The 19277-nt window shown below is 39.4% G+C and overlaps 1 protein-coding gene across 4 annotated transcripts in view; it reads right to left on the bottom strand.

The window, feature by feature from the left end:
• Positions 1-111: 111 nt before the first annotated feature.
• ATAD2 (ATPase family AAA domain containing 2) overlaps positions 112-19277 on the bottom strand; it is a 33812-nt gene continuing 14646 nt past the window's right edge. For all 4 annotated transcript variants that reach the window (XM_080378198.1, XM_080378195.1, XM_080378196.1 and 1 more), the window contains 18 exons: positions 19138-19253; positions 17712-17886; positions 16956-17044; positions 16497-16656; positions 14796-14886; positions 14054-14368; positions 12738-12864; positions 11636-11819; positions 9909-10094; positions 8498-8633; positions 8154-8350; positions 6454-6613; positions 6083-6205; positions 5836-5988; positions 4336-4734; positions 3545-3669; positions 2378-2506; positions 112-952 (listed from right to left, as the gene is read on the bottom strand). In XM_080378198.1, the coding sequence (XP_080234324.1) occupies positions 911-952; positions 2378-2506; positions 3545-3669; positions 4336-4734; positions 5836-5988; positions 6083-6205; positions 6454-6613; positions 8154-8350; positions 8498-8633; positions 9909-10094; positions 11636-11819; positions 12738-12864; positions 14054-14368; positions 14796-14886; positions 16497-16656; positions 16956-17044; positions 17712-17886; positions 19138-19253 (2907 nt within the window). In that variant the 3' untranslated portion in view covers positions 112-910. The remainder of the gene's footprint in view (positions 953-2377; positions 2507-3544; positions 3670-4335; positions 4735-5835; positions 5989-6082; positions 6206-6453; positions 6614-8153; positions 8351-8497; positions 8634-9908; positions 10095-11635; positions 11820-12737; positions 12865-14053; positions 14369-14795; positions 14887-16496; positions 16657-16955; positions 17045-17711; positions 17887-19137; positions 19254-19277) is intronic.

Here is a 19277-nt window from a genome sequence, read left to right as displayed (position 1 = left end):
AAAGAGAGGTACTGAAATTACCTGGGAGATGTTCAGATCTGCAGCGTTCCAAAGGCAATCACAGCAGTATGTCACATAAATAGACAGATATATATGGAGGGGACACAAATATCAAAAGCAACTAAACGACTTTATTTGAGCTTCCTTAATAAATTTTAAATATATATTTAATAGATGTATATGATATGAAGAAATTGTATGGAATAGGGACAATAATTTAAGTGTAAATATATGTTTACTCAAAGAATGTAGGTATAGTCATTAGGTCATGTAACCATATAGTTTGAAGGAAATAATTAATGAAATAACTAATGGAAAAAGGAGTCTGTTTCTCATTCTCTAACAAGGGGCCTATTTATAAAAGGATAAGAAACATCCCAAAGTTATCTAGAGGGAGCGACTAAAAGAAACAAGAATAAGAAACAGATGGTCGACAAGGACATAAATTAGCTCAGACCTATAAGAACACTGCAAATTTGGAAGACCATCACATTCCAGGCAAAGGGTAAAAAGTACACCATGAGGAAGGACCTACGGCGTTCCTCCCAAAGACCACTGTCCACGTCCCGAAGTCCCCTGCCCACAGTTTTTGGAAGAATTTGAGCAAGCGCAAAGGCCTGATAAGCTAATTAGCATACGAAGCAAGAGTGGGTGGGGTTGGGAAATGAATATGTATATGCATTAAATGAATATTCATTTGTTTTATTGTATGACTATGAGATAGTTCGTCACTTCGGGTATGCATGCCTGTGGTGCAGCGATTCCCCATGCATATGCGCGCAATAAACACACCTACTTTATAACTTCTGAGTTATAGAGTTTAATTCTGTACTTCATATAAATATATATATGTAGAATTAATCTTCATCAAACAACAAAAAACAGAGTAGAAGTATGCTGCAATCAAGGATCACTGAATGCAACTGAAGGCTGCAATTTCTTTCTTCATTTCCTAAGAAGAAAAGACAAACTAGCAGTCAGCATGAATAAAAGCTCAAGAACCCCATTTGTTTCTTCATAAAATACAGTACATACACACATACAATTGTTCAAAATGTTCAGCAAATACAGCTGCTACCACCATCACAATGTCTTTCTATACCCACGAGCTTCTAAATGCATCCCTATGCATCCAGAAGAGAGAGGAAGCTGGAAAGACTGTATGGATTGCTATCAACGGCAGTTTCAACAATTACAAAGTTCCTGAAAAGCTACAACTGAAAGCTGGAAATGTAATTTTCTGCACTCTGAATAATTACTTGTTAAAAAGTTTATTTCTTCATACAGTAGGGCTTGCTCCTGACCAGCTTGCACAGTCACTCTGAATAGGTTTTTTTGCTGAAGAAAAAGAAATCAAGTCTCTCCTACTTTAAGCATTAAAAGTTATGTCACAAAAGCTCACAGGCCCTGAGATAACATCAACAAACCCCTTCTCATGCTAAAACCCACATCATTATTCTAGATGAGAGAAGGGCGCATTTTTCAGCAATGACCTCCCTCAATCCAAATCCTCACCCATCACTCCACAACCAGAACACAGAGCATCTGTTCTAACTCTTGTTCGGACATAGAAGAGCTCGAGATGACCAGGGCTGAAGAGAAGAGGGTTCTTTTTTTTTTTTTAAGGCAGACTGAGAGGCATAAAGGATTTTACCTATTCTCAGGCACAAGCATCTCAAAGAGAAATGTATTCAAAGATCTTGAATCTGAAGACTGACTATCCAACTGAGCTAAATCAACTCTATACTGGGAATGCCTGACTGGGACCATGGGTGCCTGCGGAAGATTTTTGATGAGTTCTGACAACTCAGAAACCCTCTCTTTGAGAAAGAGGTCAGAGAATTGGATTCATTAGCATTACACCATCATAGGTAGAAATCTCCCCGCATGTCAAATTAAAGAAGCTTGAGCCACACTAGTTACAGAGAGATTATGGTGAGGGCTAGAGAAGTCTCAAACTCTTGTTACGTTTCGTACTTCAAGGATGATATGACTACGTTTAACTGCCTGTGAGGCGAGAAAGAGGAAGCAACAGACTGAGAAAAGCACCCTCCTTTCATAGCCCCCCACCCCTGAAAAGGTTCTGGAGAAGGACTACTGACAGACTGAGGTTAAGGGCTTTGAGAGGGCTGTGTGGGTGGACCCACTGTCTTCAAGCCTTTTCCTCCTGAAACTGCCAACAATTAGCCAAATACAACAATGGTTTTGCAATATGGATAAATGTCTTCCAGACTGAAATGACTTTTAACACAGGCAGACAACTAAGCAGGGAAGAACAACGTTAAATAAGCATCGTGTCCAGAGCACACACATACAGATGCATAACACACCCATGCCTAACAGTGTCACAAAGTGCCATAAGACAAAAAAAAATTACCTTCACTAATGCGGTTTTGTCGTAATCTTCCCGATGTTGGTAAATGCACTGACTAAGAACAGCGTATAGTTTTTCCAGGTGAAATATACTGGAGTTCTTAGTTACCACTGTGACAAGATGCAACAATTTCTGGAAAAAAATAAATATGGAAACTACAAGTTTAGAATAGCACAAGATCTTCTGAATAGGCTTTTTATGTTTTCAGAAGCTAAGCAATAGCAATACAACTAACACCCTACTTTGTTATATTGTTAACTAAAATAGGAGTGACGCCAGAGAACAGATGAAAGATCTCACAAGATTTAACTGGAGAAAATGAATTAATTTTTCCATACTTCAGAGGAAAGGAAGGCTTAAATTTGAGGCAGTATTTTATTACTAATCAAAGCTATCCCATCAACGATCACAATTGCAAATCAGCTGCTTCCAGAATGGCAGGGAATGACACAATCCAATTTGTTGTAGCGTAGCTGCCACAGCAAAGCCACTGTTGCACTTCATTAGAGAAACTGTTGCTGCAATGCAGGGCACTGTACAATGAATGGCTCTTTGGAAGCCAGGCTACAGATCTCCTGGATACAGCTGCACCAGCTGGAAATGGAAGCATCCTTAGGTGCTCACCTAAGTTGAACGTGTACCATGCCTACAGCTCTGCTGGCAGAACACACTGCTCAAGTGTCAGAAGCAGACTGGGAAGCAAAGCTAGATCAGTTAGCTCCTACCATTAAACGGGAGCATGGATAAGCTAGCAGAGTGACTCTGCCTGCAGCAAATTGCCAACCTTTCACACACTCCTTGCTGTTACCAAAGATGTGAATGTGATAATCTCTGGGAAAGCAACAGTGGCAAGCTGGTGGCAGCACCTTCTTCCACGGCTGGGCCTGTTCAGTGTGTGTGTGGTGTGTGAGGCTGTGAAAATGTAGCTTAAGAGAGCAGCCATACGAAATGAAAATACTACTGCCTCACAACTGCCCGTCATCAAAGTGCCTTTACACCAGGTGTGGAAATACAACAGTCATAGTCCATGACAGGCTGAATTATTTTACAAGCTACATATCCTTCCCATCATTTTAATCGGCATTGGTTAACAACAAACTTGATTTACAAATGTACATGTAGCAAGAAAACGCCCTACTTCAGTATTAACAAAACTGAAATCAGACTTACTTTGAGCTCACAGTAAACCACAATCACTGGCTGTGTGAGAGTTTCCGTTGCATTCTCCACATCCGTCACCTGTTGCTGCTCCACCTGAGAATGTCTTGCATGACCCCTGCCATATGCATACGTATCTGGAATGACATAAATTTCTTAAGTCAGGATATCTGTTTATCTAGAATACAGTATCAGCGAAGTATCCTTTACCTGGAATACAGTCTCTCTTTGCAAGAACAGACAGAACTGTTACCATTTTTTCAATGGGAAATGCTCACTTTTACTTTCTTTCTGGGGAGAGTCATTGCTCTGCAAAAATTAGACTCAGGCACAAAAAAAACCACTTAGAGAATCAGGCAGGGTAAACCCAGGGGACAAATATAGTCCCATTGCCATTAACTCCAAAGTTACTTAGGTTCGGAAACATATCTTCCATGCCAGCATTAGGACATAAGTCTTCTACTCCATGCGTGACACTGGGTCCACGCTGACTTCAAGTACAGCTTTAAGTTACATTGCTTATTACTAGGAAGACACTCATACAATAAAAGAAAGTCAATGAATTAGGTACCATTTATAAAACAAACTTCAGAATAAAAAAAAAAAACAGGTGCAGAAAAACATGAGCTTGGCTAGTATAACTAGAGGGGCAGCATCATTATGCAAGAAACACTGTGTGCTGATTTTAAAGAGAGACAGCAGAAAGAACAGAACAGAATGCAAGAAGGCTAAAACCTAATAAACAGTGTAGTCCTTCTCAGGAAGACAAAGAAGTCAAATGACCCGTTTGACTTTTCACTTACTATCTGAACCTCTGTCTTCCGAACTTTCTGTGATTTGGCAAGCCAGCACGTGACTCTCCTTTCTTAGATCTGAACATTCAGAAAGCATGCCTCTCTTTTCAGAAGCAGATTTACCCACAAGGAGAACTCTGTCTCTTTCTCTTTCTGGCCCAAATTCATTTTCATTCCCATATTTCTGTCGTTCTTGAAGTTTGTGTTCATTGTCTTTGATATAATCCTGTCTGGACTCAACTTCAGTGCACTCCATGTTAGAAATGTCTTTTTCTGGAGACTCTTCATCGCTCTCTACTTCATCTTGGTCTTCCGGAACTTTATTCTCTTTATTGAACTGTAAAATCTTCCTCTTTGCTATAATACCTGAAGACCATTTGTGCTTTCTGCGTTTTCTTTTTGACATAGCTGCAAAGAAGTATCAGAAAAAGTAATCCAAAACATTACCAAAACAGAATCCAAGCCTCTTCACCTTAATTAAAATGGTTAAGGAGGAAAATTATCAGAGGAGCTCAAGCACCATTGTCTGCCTCCCTACATATGTCTAGAGGAAGAGCTGCAAGTCAATGAGGTCAATTTGCTATTAAATTTTGAAAAGCCAGATACAGAATGTCATTTGCAAAACCATTGGCTTCAAGATTTTATGAGCAAAAAATTCTTACTTAGTTGCTTACTGTCTTATTATCTGAAGTCATATAGATGGACAACAGAAAAGCATTTTGAGATGAGCCCTTCTTCAAATCTGTCCTAAGGCTGTAAACTTCAAAAGCTAATGAGACGATTTTAAGAGAATGTTTGCTGGAGAAAAAGTTGTCCGTAAAGATTTACACCTCTCTCATGCTTTCTGATTCAGTTAACCTTGCTCAAAATAAACTTTGCATTTCTGCCTTCCAGAAAAACCCGCTATTCTTTGTGTTCACAGAGGGCTGCACAAAGCATAGGGGGTGAAGTCAACACCAAGATTCTAAGTCATGCCCGTGAGATCAGGAAACATCACACCACATCATGTGTTTTCACCAAGACAGACCCAAGTCCCTTTGTTCTTTCACATCCTTTGCACGGCAAAAGTGAGGAAATAATGATCTTTCATTTATATATCAATTACTATTGCTCCCCTGTTTTTTTCCCCTCTCCCACTGGAAACCACAATAAGGGTGGCACAGAGTCTAGCATTTGGTGGCAGGGAAGGGAAAAATACTGCTTCATGTAACTAAAACCTAGCTGACTATTCAGAAAATGCCACATACAAGATTTTGGACTTCAAGAGGTAGCAATTTAGGAACTATTAAATGTCAGTTGGGCTAGCAAGGACAGTGTCTTACAATGTAAACCAGCCACGGTACTTGAACTTCAGAACTATATTGAATGAATGACCTCTGCATTTTTCACACATTTGGAAGCAAATTACAAAATGTAATGGCTCTGGCATGAAGAACCAGGCACCACAGAAGCTTGCTATGTCACAAGAACAGAGAAGGTATCAGTGATGCTAAATAAAATGCAACTTGCCATCATTACGGCATGGTGTGCTGGAATATACAGGCGCTGCTGGAATCTTCATTTTTTCAGTACACTTTGGGTCTGTTTTCTTACACTCGGGAAGAGAGTTCTGCTTTGGCATGACATGATAGAAAGGTGGAGCATTCTTTGAAGAGCTGCAACCTTGCAAGAAAGAACAGATAGCAAAGAATCATCTTGCAATATTGGCTACAAATACTGAGACAAGTCTTCAAATCCTCAGTGTCAAAAAACATACCTCTTTCCTTACGAGACTCTTTAATTTCTTCACAGCGTTGCTCAAAATCTTCATCCATTTCTTCCCTCACTATGGCATATGCAGTATCTCTCAAAATACAAGCTCTGTGTCTAATGAGACGATCTGAAATTTTACAGTCACAAGTGAGTACCAGCCAATTACATCCTTTACTTGGATGACTTAGGAAGATTTTCCTCTTTTCACAGGTAGGTTCTGAAAGGTTATCTCAGCAAGTATTTTCAGTGTAACAACAGAAAAATTCATTATTAAAGCAAAAGCATGAGTTACTGGTCAACACTTCTATCACAATTTCATGCCCAAGCAGTTTAATGCTACCACACCACAGATTAGGGATAAAAACACATCCTCACCTCCTGGATCCTTATCTGGGTTGTACTCTAAAGCATTGCTGCAGATTAGATCAATGTCTTTTAGAAAATCTCCTGCAGTTAGGTACTGCTGTAAGTCGATCTTAGAGAGAACTGCTGAAAGGTCCATGGGGTGCTTAATAACTGTGTCATAATCAGGCACCTAAAAACAAAAGAGAGATGCTCAGAGATTTAACACAGTATCAACCACAATTAATTATTTTAGTAAGGTCAGATAAAGGACTTCTTAAAAAACCCCAAATATTTATGACACAGCCAAAGAGGTGGAAATTAACCAGTTAATTGACTGAAGGGAACAGACACCCAGAGTGGGATTCATTTCACATTTGCTTCAGAAAACCACAGCAAAGAAAACTTTCTCAGTAGCCACTCAAGATTCTCTTTATTGCTGGCAGAAAGAAAAATGCCGTAGGACCTGCACCTTTGAAATATCTGTCCTAGACATCTGCTTTAGAATCATAGAATGGTTTGGGCTGGAAGGGACCTTAAAGATCATCTATTTCCAACCACCTGCCATGGGCAGGGACACCTCCCACTACAGCCGGTTGCTCAAAGCCCCATCCAGCCTGGCCTTGAACACTTCCAGGGATGGGGCATCCACAGCTTCTCTGGGCAACCTGTGCCAGTGCCTCACCACCCTCACAGTGAAGAATTTCTTTCTAATAGCCCATCTAAATCTACCCTCTTTCAGTTTAAAGCCATTACCCCTTGCTCTATTACTACATGCCTTTCTACAAAGTCCCTCTCCAGCTTTCTTGTAGGCCCTCTTTAGGTATTGGAAGGCTGCTAGGAGGTCTCCCTGGAGCCTTCTGTCCTCCAGGCTGAATGAGATAACTGGACCCAGAGATGCAGATTTCTTTACTCAGACCATGAAAGGAGCCTGATGGCTAGTTTAGATGAGGACATCTATGTTTGTTTAGATTATTCACATCTCAGAAACTGCAAGTAAAGGGAAAGACAAGACAGTGGGCACTCAGGGGAACAGGACTTTGCTGAAATGCAAAGCTGTATTAAAACTACAGCTAACTTTGAATTATACGCCCCTGGCTTAGACTTACTCAGTAAATTAAATAAGAAAGAGAGACATCAGAAGCATACAGGACGAAGAAGAAACCCCATAGCCCTTATGGCTAATCTTATACTGAGGAGGCACCAGATGAAAGAAAACAGAAATCGTAATATTTATTTTAAAAACTGCTGCTTCTACCCCTGTTCTCACAGAAATCATTGTCAGTCAATCAAAGAGCTTTAGGCTTTATTAAAACACTCCTAGAAGTACTGTTTAAAAAGAAAGAGATCTCTGTGCTTTTTCAGTGCTGTAACATGCCTACATATCAAGGCTTTTTCAAAAGCAGTGTTGGTATTTGGTCTAACTGGCAGCTGAACTAGACGATCGTTGTAGGTTCCTTCCAAATGGAATACTCTCAAGTTTTAAAGACATTTTAGAAGGAGCCCAGGGCTTTCAGTGAATACTTAAGTAGCAGACATTCGAGAGCCTCAAGGAATTGCCAAAAGTAAAAGCAAAATTAACTTCCTACTTCTTGAAAAATCAGAAGAGTTATAGTCCTAAAAACAAAAGATAAAGCTTCCTATAAAAAGCACACAAACACTGAGAAATACACACAGAGCAAAATTATGAATGCACACAGATAAAATGGTGTTACAGATCAACATTAATTTACCTCCTCCGGGTCCACAGGCTTTTTAAATGCTCCGAAACGTCTGTCAACCACAAGTCTATGAGTCACATCCCTTAAGAAAATCCGAAGTTCACGCAACGTATCTTCCTCCCGCTCCTCCAGCTGTCTTATTTCTTCCTCAGTCAGCTGTCGAGGCTTAGGTGGCGGTGCTACAGGCAGTACTTCCAATGGCTGCCAAGCTTAATTTAATCAGAAACTTTGAATCAATTGATGGTATTCAAATACAAGCATATGAAAAATTATGGATAGAAAATTACCACCAAAGTAAATACTGTATAGCTATTAACTATCAGCACAGTTTTATATGTAGAGTAGAATAGCCTCACCTGCTTTGTTTTTCGATGCAGGAGGTTTAGCAGCTTGATTCATAATAAGGTCCTCAAAAAACTTCCTTCTTTCGTCCTGATCAGGCAAGCAGATGTTGAAAACTTGTTCAAATTCTTTAACAAACAATTCTTTTACCTAAAGCACAAGGAGAAAAGATATTTCAGCTATAAGGCCACACAAATTCATACCCTATTCCAAAAAGCTGAGCACCTTTTAAAGTAAACTCAATAATCATTTGGGTAAGACAAACTATGAAAATTTATCTTCTTGGCCTTAAAAGGCTAGATTTTCATAGTTGAGCACAGCAAATTAGAATACCTTCTTTAAAGGAAGACCTCCAAGGTTAAAGCTCAGTGAAGGGACCAAATGATACACTGATAAAAGTGGTGACATTCAACACTTCCAAGACCACTTCTTTTGCATTTACCTGCCTTGCTCTCCGTTAGTTTGAATCTTTATGGCAGCCATAGAGGGAACAAGCAGGGTTCAGCAGACAAGTGCAGGCTTTTTGGTAAGGTGGTAGGTTTGTGGGTTTTATTTTTAATTAATTTATGTGTGGTGTCTGAAGTTGCATACTTCCAAGTTTTATTCTGTTTTTTCAATCTCTACCACCAAAATGAATGGAAGGCATTTCAGTACTTATTTTAGAAGGAATTTATTAACAGTATAAAAACCTCTGTAGAAAGTTAAGCCCTTTCTAAGCATTTAATGATTAACATGTCTAGGTAAGCTCCCCTCCTCTCCTCCCAAGTACTGAAACAAAATAATCAGAGCAGCAGCATCACATGTTGAACACCTTCCTTCAGTGTAAACCCTTCAGATGTCTAGAAAGCTAAGCATGTTCTCTCATTGAATTTTGTTAAGGAATACAATGAAAAACTCATTTCCAAGTTACTTTAAAAGAAGTTGGAACTTAGATTTCTAATTTGTAAAGCTTTCACTTATAGGAAGAAACGGAAATGTTTATTAACAATTTTGAAATTACGTTCCGTCACTAACAGTGTGACCACCGTCCTTTTTCAGCAGAAGTATCTTTCACTTTTCAGTAAGTGTCTCTTTTTCCCATTTACATTTTAAGCATCATATATTTTTACTAAGCACATACCTAACCATCTTGAAGTCACTGTGTGAATTATTGTGTGAAGTAAATTTCTACATTTGTCTAAGAAGCATGAGCATGTGAGAAGGGAGGAAGAGCTGGGTCAAAGTCCATCTCTTTACTCAGAAAACGCTTTAGACAAATGCTTTTAGCATTGCTTTGTCTGAGCAAATTGTAAGGTTAGGGTTGCACCTGGTTAGGGTGCCTGAGTAATAGCAGTATTAATTTGCTTAAGAGTGCATAGTACTCCAATGCTTAAAGGCTTTGTAAATTAACAAGAAACTGAATAAAAAAAGTATTGATAGAAGTACCTCTTCTGGGAGATCTGCGTAAAACACATCAGATGTTGCAAGCAGCAAAACTGGAGCAAATGCTGGAATGTTCTGCAGTAGAGTTGTAAAAGTAGCTTTCAAAGTAGCTCCAACAGCCTCCCACCACAAATGAATATTTGGGATATAAATTATACTTGGTGCTGTTCTTTGAGCTTCTCGCATCAACTGGTAAAAGGAAAGCTTGGATAAGAAAACTAAACAGTGTAGAACAGGCTAATAAATAATGACGTATCAGTCAAACTATCTTATGAAATATGAGTACATGAAGCCAAAATATAAAAAACAAACCAACAAAAGAAAAACTCCTGAACAATAAGGTAAAATTTTCACTTTGACTCAAATAAGAGACATTGCTATGCAGACAAAAATAGACCTGAATCTATGCCTGATTTCCAAACCACTCAAGTGCAAGGTAACTCCTGAAAAGCCCCACAACTCAGCCAGTGTGCCTGAAAACCCAAGATGAACCCTTCCAGCAAGATGTCTTACTAGTCTGGGTAAACCACTGCACAACTGTAATTACATCATTTTCAACTGAGAGTGGGGGGTACACAGTCAAGTCAGCCTGGACATGTGAAAAGACCTATGTGAAAAGAGGGCTGACATTGTAAAAGAAATCTGGTTACAATTCATAATTTCAAGTACATTTTAGAAGAGGTGACCAGTCTTTATTGGCCTGAACAGCTAAGTCACTCACCGCCTCTTATTACCAAAGGATCCATCAGACCAGATTACATGCTTTGGAAGACCACAAATCATTGCCTACAGATGGTACCCTCAGTCGCAGGAGACAAACATGCACCTACCACATGAGGGAGGTGGCAACAGTCCTTTCACAGGACAAATTTCTCCATGCACCCTTTCAGATTACAAAGATTCAAGGAGTTCTTGTCACAAGATGGGAAGTGCAAGTGGTATATCTGGGCAGTGACTAGACATGGTAGTTACACGACTGCAGATGCAACCATCACATGAGAAAAAAGGAACTGTTCCTCTTAGGTGACAAATGAGTATCCAGTCATGTCATGCATCTACCCTTACTTGTATACAGTTCTCAAATGCTGCTACAAGCTCAAAATATGTTAATACAGTGATATAAAACAACAAAATGGATTTCCTGCCTAAAAGGAAAAAAGCACCAAATCTGCTTATATCTAATTTTCCCAGTTAAGAAAAACACACCAGTGTACAAATGTGTTCCATGAATTTTAATACTTTTACTGCATATACAGCAGCACTATAAGCTGTATGTGTATATGTCAAAAAAGAAACACTTCTTTTCCCCAAAACCTTGATTGCCTTACAAATAGAATAAAAAAGAAGGCTACAAAAAGTACACGATATGCAGTCAGGCTGATGCCATCTACTGGAAGCACAGATTCTCAAGAAGCAATGAAAACAACTTCCTGGATCCTACCAAGACTGGCAGGAGTTTCTTGCCATAAAGAGGGGTTTACTAGCAAGTAGCACCTCCCATCCTCCTGACCTGCTAGCAACATCCTCCCTGTTTAATGTGGAATAGAAACTATGGCCATGGAGGACATCCTTATTCAGTATCATTTAATCTTGAAGAAAAGCGGATTTTCAGATAGAACTAAACGGAACTGCACATTCAAGCTAGGCCACCTCTATGAACAGTGAATTCCGCTTCCTCCACTAGTTTATATACAGTTCATAAATCCTATGAGATTAAAGAGAAGAGATACCTGGGCACATGTTTCTTCTGGTGATGTAATGCCAACAAACAAAACTGATAGGTCTAGTGTATAAACTGGAAACTTTTCCAGGGCATGTATTACTGCAGGTGCCAAATGAGAAGCTTGCCCGCTTCCTGGCTTTCCGACTAATAAGAACCGTGGCCTGCAAGATGTTGGCTGGTGGTAAGCGTTTCTAGAACAGAAAGAAGAAAACAAGTTTGAAAATGAAGAGATGGACAGGCACACAGATGTTGGAAGATTTTTTTCTATATGCTTTGTTTATTTTGGGGCAGTAAATATTCCCTGTATTTCAGCAAATAATAAGCTGGTTTGTAACCAGGAAAACTATCAAAGCCCATTTTCTTACAAACTCGTACCATACCTCCCTTAAGAAATCTTGCCAATCCCCAGCAGGTCTGCTATTCATTTGGCTGGGTTAAGTAACAGCTCTTAAATCCCACAGGGAGACTGTCCTGCTAAATACACACCCCCCCAACTGGTCAGTGACCTGATATGGGGAAGAACAACAACCCTCTGTCAGCACACACCAGTCTGCATCTCTTCACTACCCATGCACACCAATTTTGTGTAGGTCTTGAGTTTAACTGTGAGATCTCTACATCTGTAAAGTTTAGCTGAAATTTGGCCAAAGCTACTGGAGATGGTGGGAAGGAAGCAGCAGAACAGCATTACTAGAAAAAAATTAACGGGGAAACACATTGGCTGTATCTGAAAAAGTACACTATTGAATTGGTTGAATTACAGCAATACACTAAATACATACAAGATTCACGTTTATTTTATTCAGTCACTCTTTCATCTTTGAATTGTGTGTTGATTTCCTAGTAATCTCGCTTTGCTAGCATGAAATACATTTGTAAAGAACATTTGTTTTTTCTACAGCAATATGGTTGGTTGTACCTCTAGTTGCTGAAGTCAGTAGATCCTAGAGACCTAACCAAACCCCGCAGGTTAGCAGATTTTCATGTCTTCCTGCAAATACTGATTACCACACCCCCACTCTTTACTCCTTCACCTACCACCCCTCACACCAACTGTTTACAGACCCAGGCCTCTTAAAAATGTAATCGTAAAGGGGATAAACATTTACCTGCTAAAATTGAGAAATCTTTGCTCTTGTCTATCAGGCATTTTATCAGTTCGCTTATCTTCGAAGACTGATGGCGATTCCTCATCACTGTCAATTGTGTATTTTCTTAAAACACAGTTTAAACTGTCTGAAAGACAAGACAGGTTTGTTACCTTTCCCGAATAGACTACCTCACTCACATTAATACAGCTTCTAAATCAGTGCTGGAAACAACTTATCCTGTATTTTCATTGGAGAGAACACACTGAACACTGTTTTCTGAAGAGTTCATTGTGCCACAGATGTAAGGAAATTTTACAGATCTCTACAGAGCTGTCCTGCGTCCCATGATTTGTAAAAGGTATTATCTCTCAGTTGGTGAAAACTTGGGAGGTTTTTTCCTTAGAATTAAGATGATTAGGAACAACAGCTGTAGTTCCTAGACACCTGAAAAACCCAACAAGGCCACTTCTTTCTGGAGCAGGTTCCCCCACTGGATGTGGGGAAATTAAGTGAAGGTGACAGCCACAGAGTTCCATTTGTCTAGGACCAGTAAGTCAAGAGAATATACAAACCAATGCATATTCTAGATAAGGCTCCTTGAAGATCACTGAAGGAGATAATGGCAGGTGGACAACAGAGAGGGGATGAAATTACCCATCCCCTAGCCTCTCTGCTTTTAGGTTATTGGTGGGTTTCTGCCTCTGTTTTACCAATGCAAACAATTTACCAGCTCTACTGGGCGTAATACTGGTAGGATATTCTCCAGGGATTAGCATCATAACTATTCATGGATCTCCATTAATCAGGAATGGAGCGAGTTTACCAATTCCTTTGCTCTCACCAAAGGACAGACTAAACCTTGTAAGGCTGATGCAGCCAAGTCCCAAAGTATACACTATGAAAACATTCTGATCTCATGGGCAAGTGTACGGTGTGATCCACAAACATTTCAATTAAGAGACTATAGTTAACAATCGTGATAGCCAAACCAGGATTTAGCTTAATCAACTGATAATGTAAGGTCCTGACAGTCTTCAGACAAGAATTAGAAGCACTCATGCAAAAATATGTATCTCCCCCCATTTAAATATTTATTTTGAAAGAGGTGCCTCATACGTTTAACCTTCTTTATAAATGATAAATACAATGTTAGCCACTGTCAGAATCAGGGTGCTCTAGAAAAGAATGCATAGTTCTCTACTGCGTACTGCGAGTCATGCACAGCTGTCATCCAGCACTGGGCACGTGTGTCTTATAAAAATTTTGTGTATGTTGATTGCACAAATCACAAGTTTAACTTTGGCAGAATTTTAAAGAAGTCAATCTTGTTATACCTTGCTGTTGGTCTTTCTTTAGTGCAAGCTCAGCATGAGGAAACACGCCCTGCAAGGCTTTTAGAATTATTGCTAGTGTGTTTTCAAGCAGTGGTTTTAAAATAGGTGACAGTGCTTGCCCTGGTGAAGTCACAGCCCTCTGTGAAGCTGGAACAGTCTTCTGCATAGCCATGACAAAATCCTTTGCTGTCACTTTAATAGAAGCGACATCCAACTGCAGTTTCTCGCTAGTTTTGTAGATCTGAGGATAGCGGCGGCGCAAAGCACACAGGGCAGCTTCAGTACATAAGGATTTAATATCAGCACCACAGTATCCTAAAATACAAAACAACAATCAAATGTTATGTCAGTCTTAGGCAACACAGAAGTCAAGGCCAAGGTATCTAAAGTGCAACGCTGAAAGACTTTGTACACAGCCAAAAATTAAGTTTAAGAGAGAATCTGAAGTTATTGCACTGCAGAGTAGTTCTGTTACATAGCTTGCGGCCTGACATCCTGCACTTAGGAAGCACCCTCCTCATCAAAACTGCTCCCAAGGAAGATGCCCCAAACCCATTCAAAGTTCTGAGAAACAAAAAAGAAAATTAAGAGAAGAATTTCACTTTCTTTGCTCCTGAGGTGTGCAGCTGCCTCACTGCCTTGCCCTGCAGCACGGCACAAGAGCTTGGGTACTGCCTGGTACAAGCTCCGATTCCTTAGGACTCAAGTTACATGCAGTAACTCACTTAGTTTTCAAACTCACCAACACAATTTTCAGCTAGCTCTGCCAGAAACGTGTCCAGTGGCTTCGGGATCCAGTCTCGTGTGTGAATCTTGAAAATCTCTTCTCTAGCCTGAAAACAAAATGGTTGCATTTTAGTCTGTCTTAAGTGCTCTCTTCAAAACTAAATAAACATCAAAACACTCCCCCCCTCCCCCCCAAACACTCACAAGAGTAAAAATATTTTTCTTATCTGCTAAACTTTTGAGTATTTGGAAGTTCAGTTAATACGCTCTCTGCTTTTTCAAACAGGAAATTTGCTAATTCTCAACATGCTACATTAAACTCTTTCTGGGGGCCTGCAGTAAAACAAAAGGCATTTCCAGCTTCCACAAAAAGTTTCCACAAGGATGAGACTTAATGATCCTCAGGAAAAAAATGTAATCAAAAAGACCACCGAAACCAACTTATCTGTAAACAGAGATTTCTCATCAAAGAAAACCCTCTCAAATTTAGCAAAATTTCATGATGACAGTCTCATTAGTTCATCAACTTTGCTCTTCTGCCAGTTCATTCAAAGAAAACAGTCCTAGCACCGAGTTTCGAATTGCTACAATTACTACAAAGAACAAGAATTACAACTCAAACTACTGTCACCGATCCAGAAAATGTCAAACATTGCCTATCCTCATCTCTGACTCAGCAAGACTTTCATTTAACTATCTCCTGATTAATCATGGCAGACTTCTAGAATTCTTCCACAGTAGGAAATCATTTATCGGATCTGTTTCATGGCACCTCCTTCCCTGTTGCTGAAACTGGAAACAAACATCTGTCTCAAATACACTATTTAGCACAGTTTAACTAGCCTTCAATCCAATAAGCATTTTCTCCTTTTTCCAAAAAGTGCTCATAAAAAAAAGAAATATCAGTCATAGTCTACATGAGGAAAAAAAACCCCAAAACAGGGTTCCAGTTTTGCACACTTCCCCACCACCCCCTCCCACAATATTTTCTGGTTGTTACAGGTTGTCATATACCTATTTTTTCACTGCTTAGCTACTGCCATTGAACTAGACACTTCCCAAGCCCTGCGCCTGTGCAGTGTACTTCACATCTTTGTCCAAGTCCCTGCTAATAAGTACCAGTGAGAATGTCATATCCCAAAATATTTAGAGGTATCCCCCAGGATACACAGCCAGGGAACGATCCAACACAGACACTTTCACTATCCACTCATAAACCAAGAACTGAGAGCATGGGCACTTCAGGATGAAAGCGCCTAAGTGGATTAAATAAGGAGGCAAACACGAACTGCTTTGGGAATGAAAAATATTAATTTGCTCCAGCACCAGCCTTGGTAACAGTTTTTGTTAGCAAAAAGATTGTGTGCGCAGCATTTCTTTCATTTTCAAGATGCAACAGCAGTAATTTATAGCTAACTCACACACTCATTCTTTCTTAAACATTTCAGGGACTCGCAGCACCCCATTTTCTTGGCTGGTTACAGTGAAACCAGAACTAATTAGAGAATTACTCGTTAAAATCATCTGAATTGCATATATTCAGTTACCAAATCTGCCCTTCACAGTGCAACACACTCTCTCCAGATACCCCTCTTCTACCCAAGTTGTAGAATACGTATTTCAACTTGAACTGCTCCGTGCTACTGCATTGCTATGTCATTTGGTTGTAAAGATGGACTTTGCCATTTTAGCATTAAGGTTGAGTTTAAGTTCTGACCTCTTTATTTGGCAAACTGAAGAGGAACTCTCGATCAAAGCGTCCAGGTCTTCGTAACGCAGGATCTATAGAATCCAGTCTGTTGGTGGCTCCGATTACCACAATCTCTCCTCTGCTGTCTAAGCCATCCATAAGTGCTAAAAGTGTCGATACAATCGAGCTAACAGAAAAAAAGTAAACTTCATTCACTGGTTTAGTAAATTTTGTTACATTCCACATGACCTTCTCCAATGACCCCTCAAAAAAAAATATGCTTTTATTAAGGAGATGCTGGTTAATGAAACACACGTTTTTAAGACATAAAAACACAGATAAGGTTTTTATCACACACAGATCTTGTGCTGTTATCAAGCTTAGTGAATTGTTTTCAATTACTGTTTAAAAATCTCTCAAGTTTATGTTCTTTTCACAAAGATCAAGCAGCTTCTCTGTAGATACAAAAAAAAAAAAATGTACTACCTGTGAATTTGGTCCTGTTTGCTGGATCGCACAGGAGCAAGTCCATCTATCTCATCAAAGAAAATAATTGAAGGTCGCATCTGGTAGGCCTAGCATGAAAAAAGCGGAATATCAACAGAAGTAAACTACTGAAGAAATCAGGAACTAAAGGAAATCAACAGAAGCTGCACTATTTTAAAAAGAAAATGCACGAATAACATGATGGTTGGAAAGTCACTGGAACTAGACTTTTCAGACTAGCATCAGGCATCTCTAACTAACCAACCTAATGGAGTAAGTGGCACAGCAGCCTGTGCCAACCCACTGAGACTTGGTGACAGGAAACAAATCAAAATAGTAATTTTTACAGCTATTTGGCAACCACCAAGAACAAACCTGGGCCTTCATTCAATTACAGGTTCTGAAGGCAAGCTTCTGTTACGAATTTAAAGGACCATGCTTTCAGCCTGCATCTCTCCCCCTCTGATCTGAAGCCACTAGCTCCTGCCTCTTGAAACAGTTTTTGTGGCTGTTCGGTTTGGGGGTTTTTTTGAGGGGTGTGTGAGGTTACTTTGCAAGGTTTTACCGTTTGTTTTACTACTCTTTCCCAATACTTCTCAAGATTTCAAGCCCCTAAACAACCCGCTGAAAAAGGAAACACCGACAATCCCATTTCAAGGGAAGAAACTGACAACACACACAAAAGAGTTCCCCTTAAAAATATTGACCACAGAAAATCAGTTACAACTCAGAACACATGGCACATTTCAACCTCACCTGATCAAATAATAAACGAAGCTGTCGTTCAGATTCCCCCACCCATTTACTCAGGCAGTCGGCACCTTTTCTCATGAAAAAGGCTATTCTCCTGTCTCCTTGGCTACATTCATTAGCCAGTGCACGAGCAACCAGCGTCTTTCCAGTCCCTGGTGGACCATGGAATAGACAGCCTCTGCAATTACAAAAAGAGTCACATGGGAAAAAAACTGTCATGGAAAAGCATATATTACAACCCCCATCCCTAAACACACAACTCTTCTTTCCTAAACAAAACACAGTATAAGATAGCGGTTAACAGCTCAAGTGTGAGAAAAGTCAAAAGAGATGGAAGTTTTGTGTTTCCTACACAATTCAACAAGGAAGCAAATGAAATAGACAACGCAGATGTACAAAACAATGTAGTGTCCCAGAAGGGCACTTGCAAAACTGCTGACAAAGTAACAGGGGTGATTACAGGACAGCAGAGCCAATCAAGAACAAACTTCAGTACAGAATCTGAGACTGGGTTAACATATGAATCACCAGTTCATTTTTCACTGACATTCTCCATATTCATTCTTGTTTAAAAAAAAAAAAAAAGCAAGAGTTGATATTAAAGCATTTAATTCTCCCTTAAAAAGCTTTAAGTTACTGGATTTTTGTCTCCCATTGCCAATGACAAACAAGGAGGAAGCCTAAAGCTGGGAGGGTATACTGCATTTCCAGATAAATATAGCCATCAACTACAAAAGCCAATGCACTGCTATTTCAAAAAGTATTTCCATGAATAAAGAAGCAAAACATGGAAAGATATTCTTTTCATTCTTTGTAAAACTTTTAAATTTACTGAAAGCAAAGAATTTGATCTTTCAATATACCATGATTGAGTTTGCTGACCAGAATATATAAAGCTAACACTTAAATCTCTATTAATTTTGTTTCATAACACAGAACTAATTTAGTTGTGTGAGAAGTGGACAGATTTTTATTTTAGCCCAAGCACAACAACCACTACAAGGTTCCAGTTTCAAGTCCTATCAATTGTAAAATCGGTACTTAAGCACCCGGGGGCAAAAAGATGAGAAGAAAAAAAAAAAAAAAAAAAAAAAACCAGTGGCAGAGACAACTGGATTTCCAAGAAACAAATGACAGTTGACTTCCAGTACATAATTCCTTCCTGCTTATAAACTGATCAAGTTGAGCTGTACATAGAACCCCAACCCCACCTTTTAAAAGGCAGACACTTCTAAAGTATATTCTCACCACACAGTACATCTTTGAACCTACATGTATGCTGGATTCTATCAGTTTTAAATTACTTTTTACTACTGCTAAAACCCCCCATCAACACTGCTGAAAATTCTGAAGCATGCAAACAGATTGATACCGTAGTTGAATATTCTCCTGAAAACACATGAATTAGAATTTTAACAATGTCTGTTACCTGGGAGGCTGAATTTTCAATCTCTCAAAGACTTCTGGATAAAGCAATGGAAAAACAACCATCTCTTTCAAAGCTGCAATGTGGTCAGCAAGACCACCCACACCATCAAATCGAACCTAAAGATAAATACAACAGAACAC

Source organism: Falco punctatus, assembly GCF_963210335.1.
Source record: "Falco punctatus genome assembly, chromosome: 3".
Classification (NCBI taxonomy): domain Eukaryota; kingdom Metazoa; phylum Chordata; class Aves; order Falconiformes; family Falconidae; genus Falco; species Falco punctatus.
This window is presented reverse-complemented; position numbering and strand designations above follow the sequence as displayed.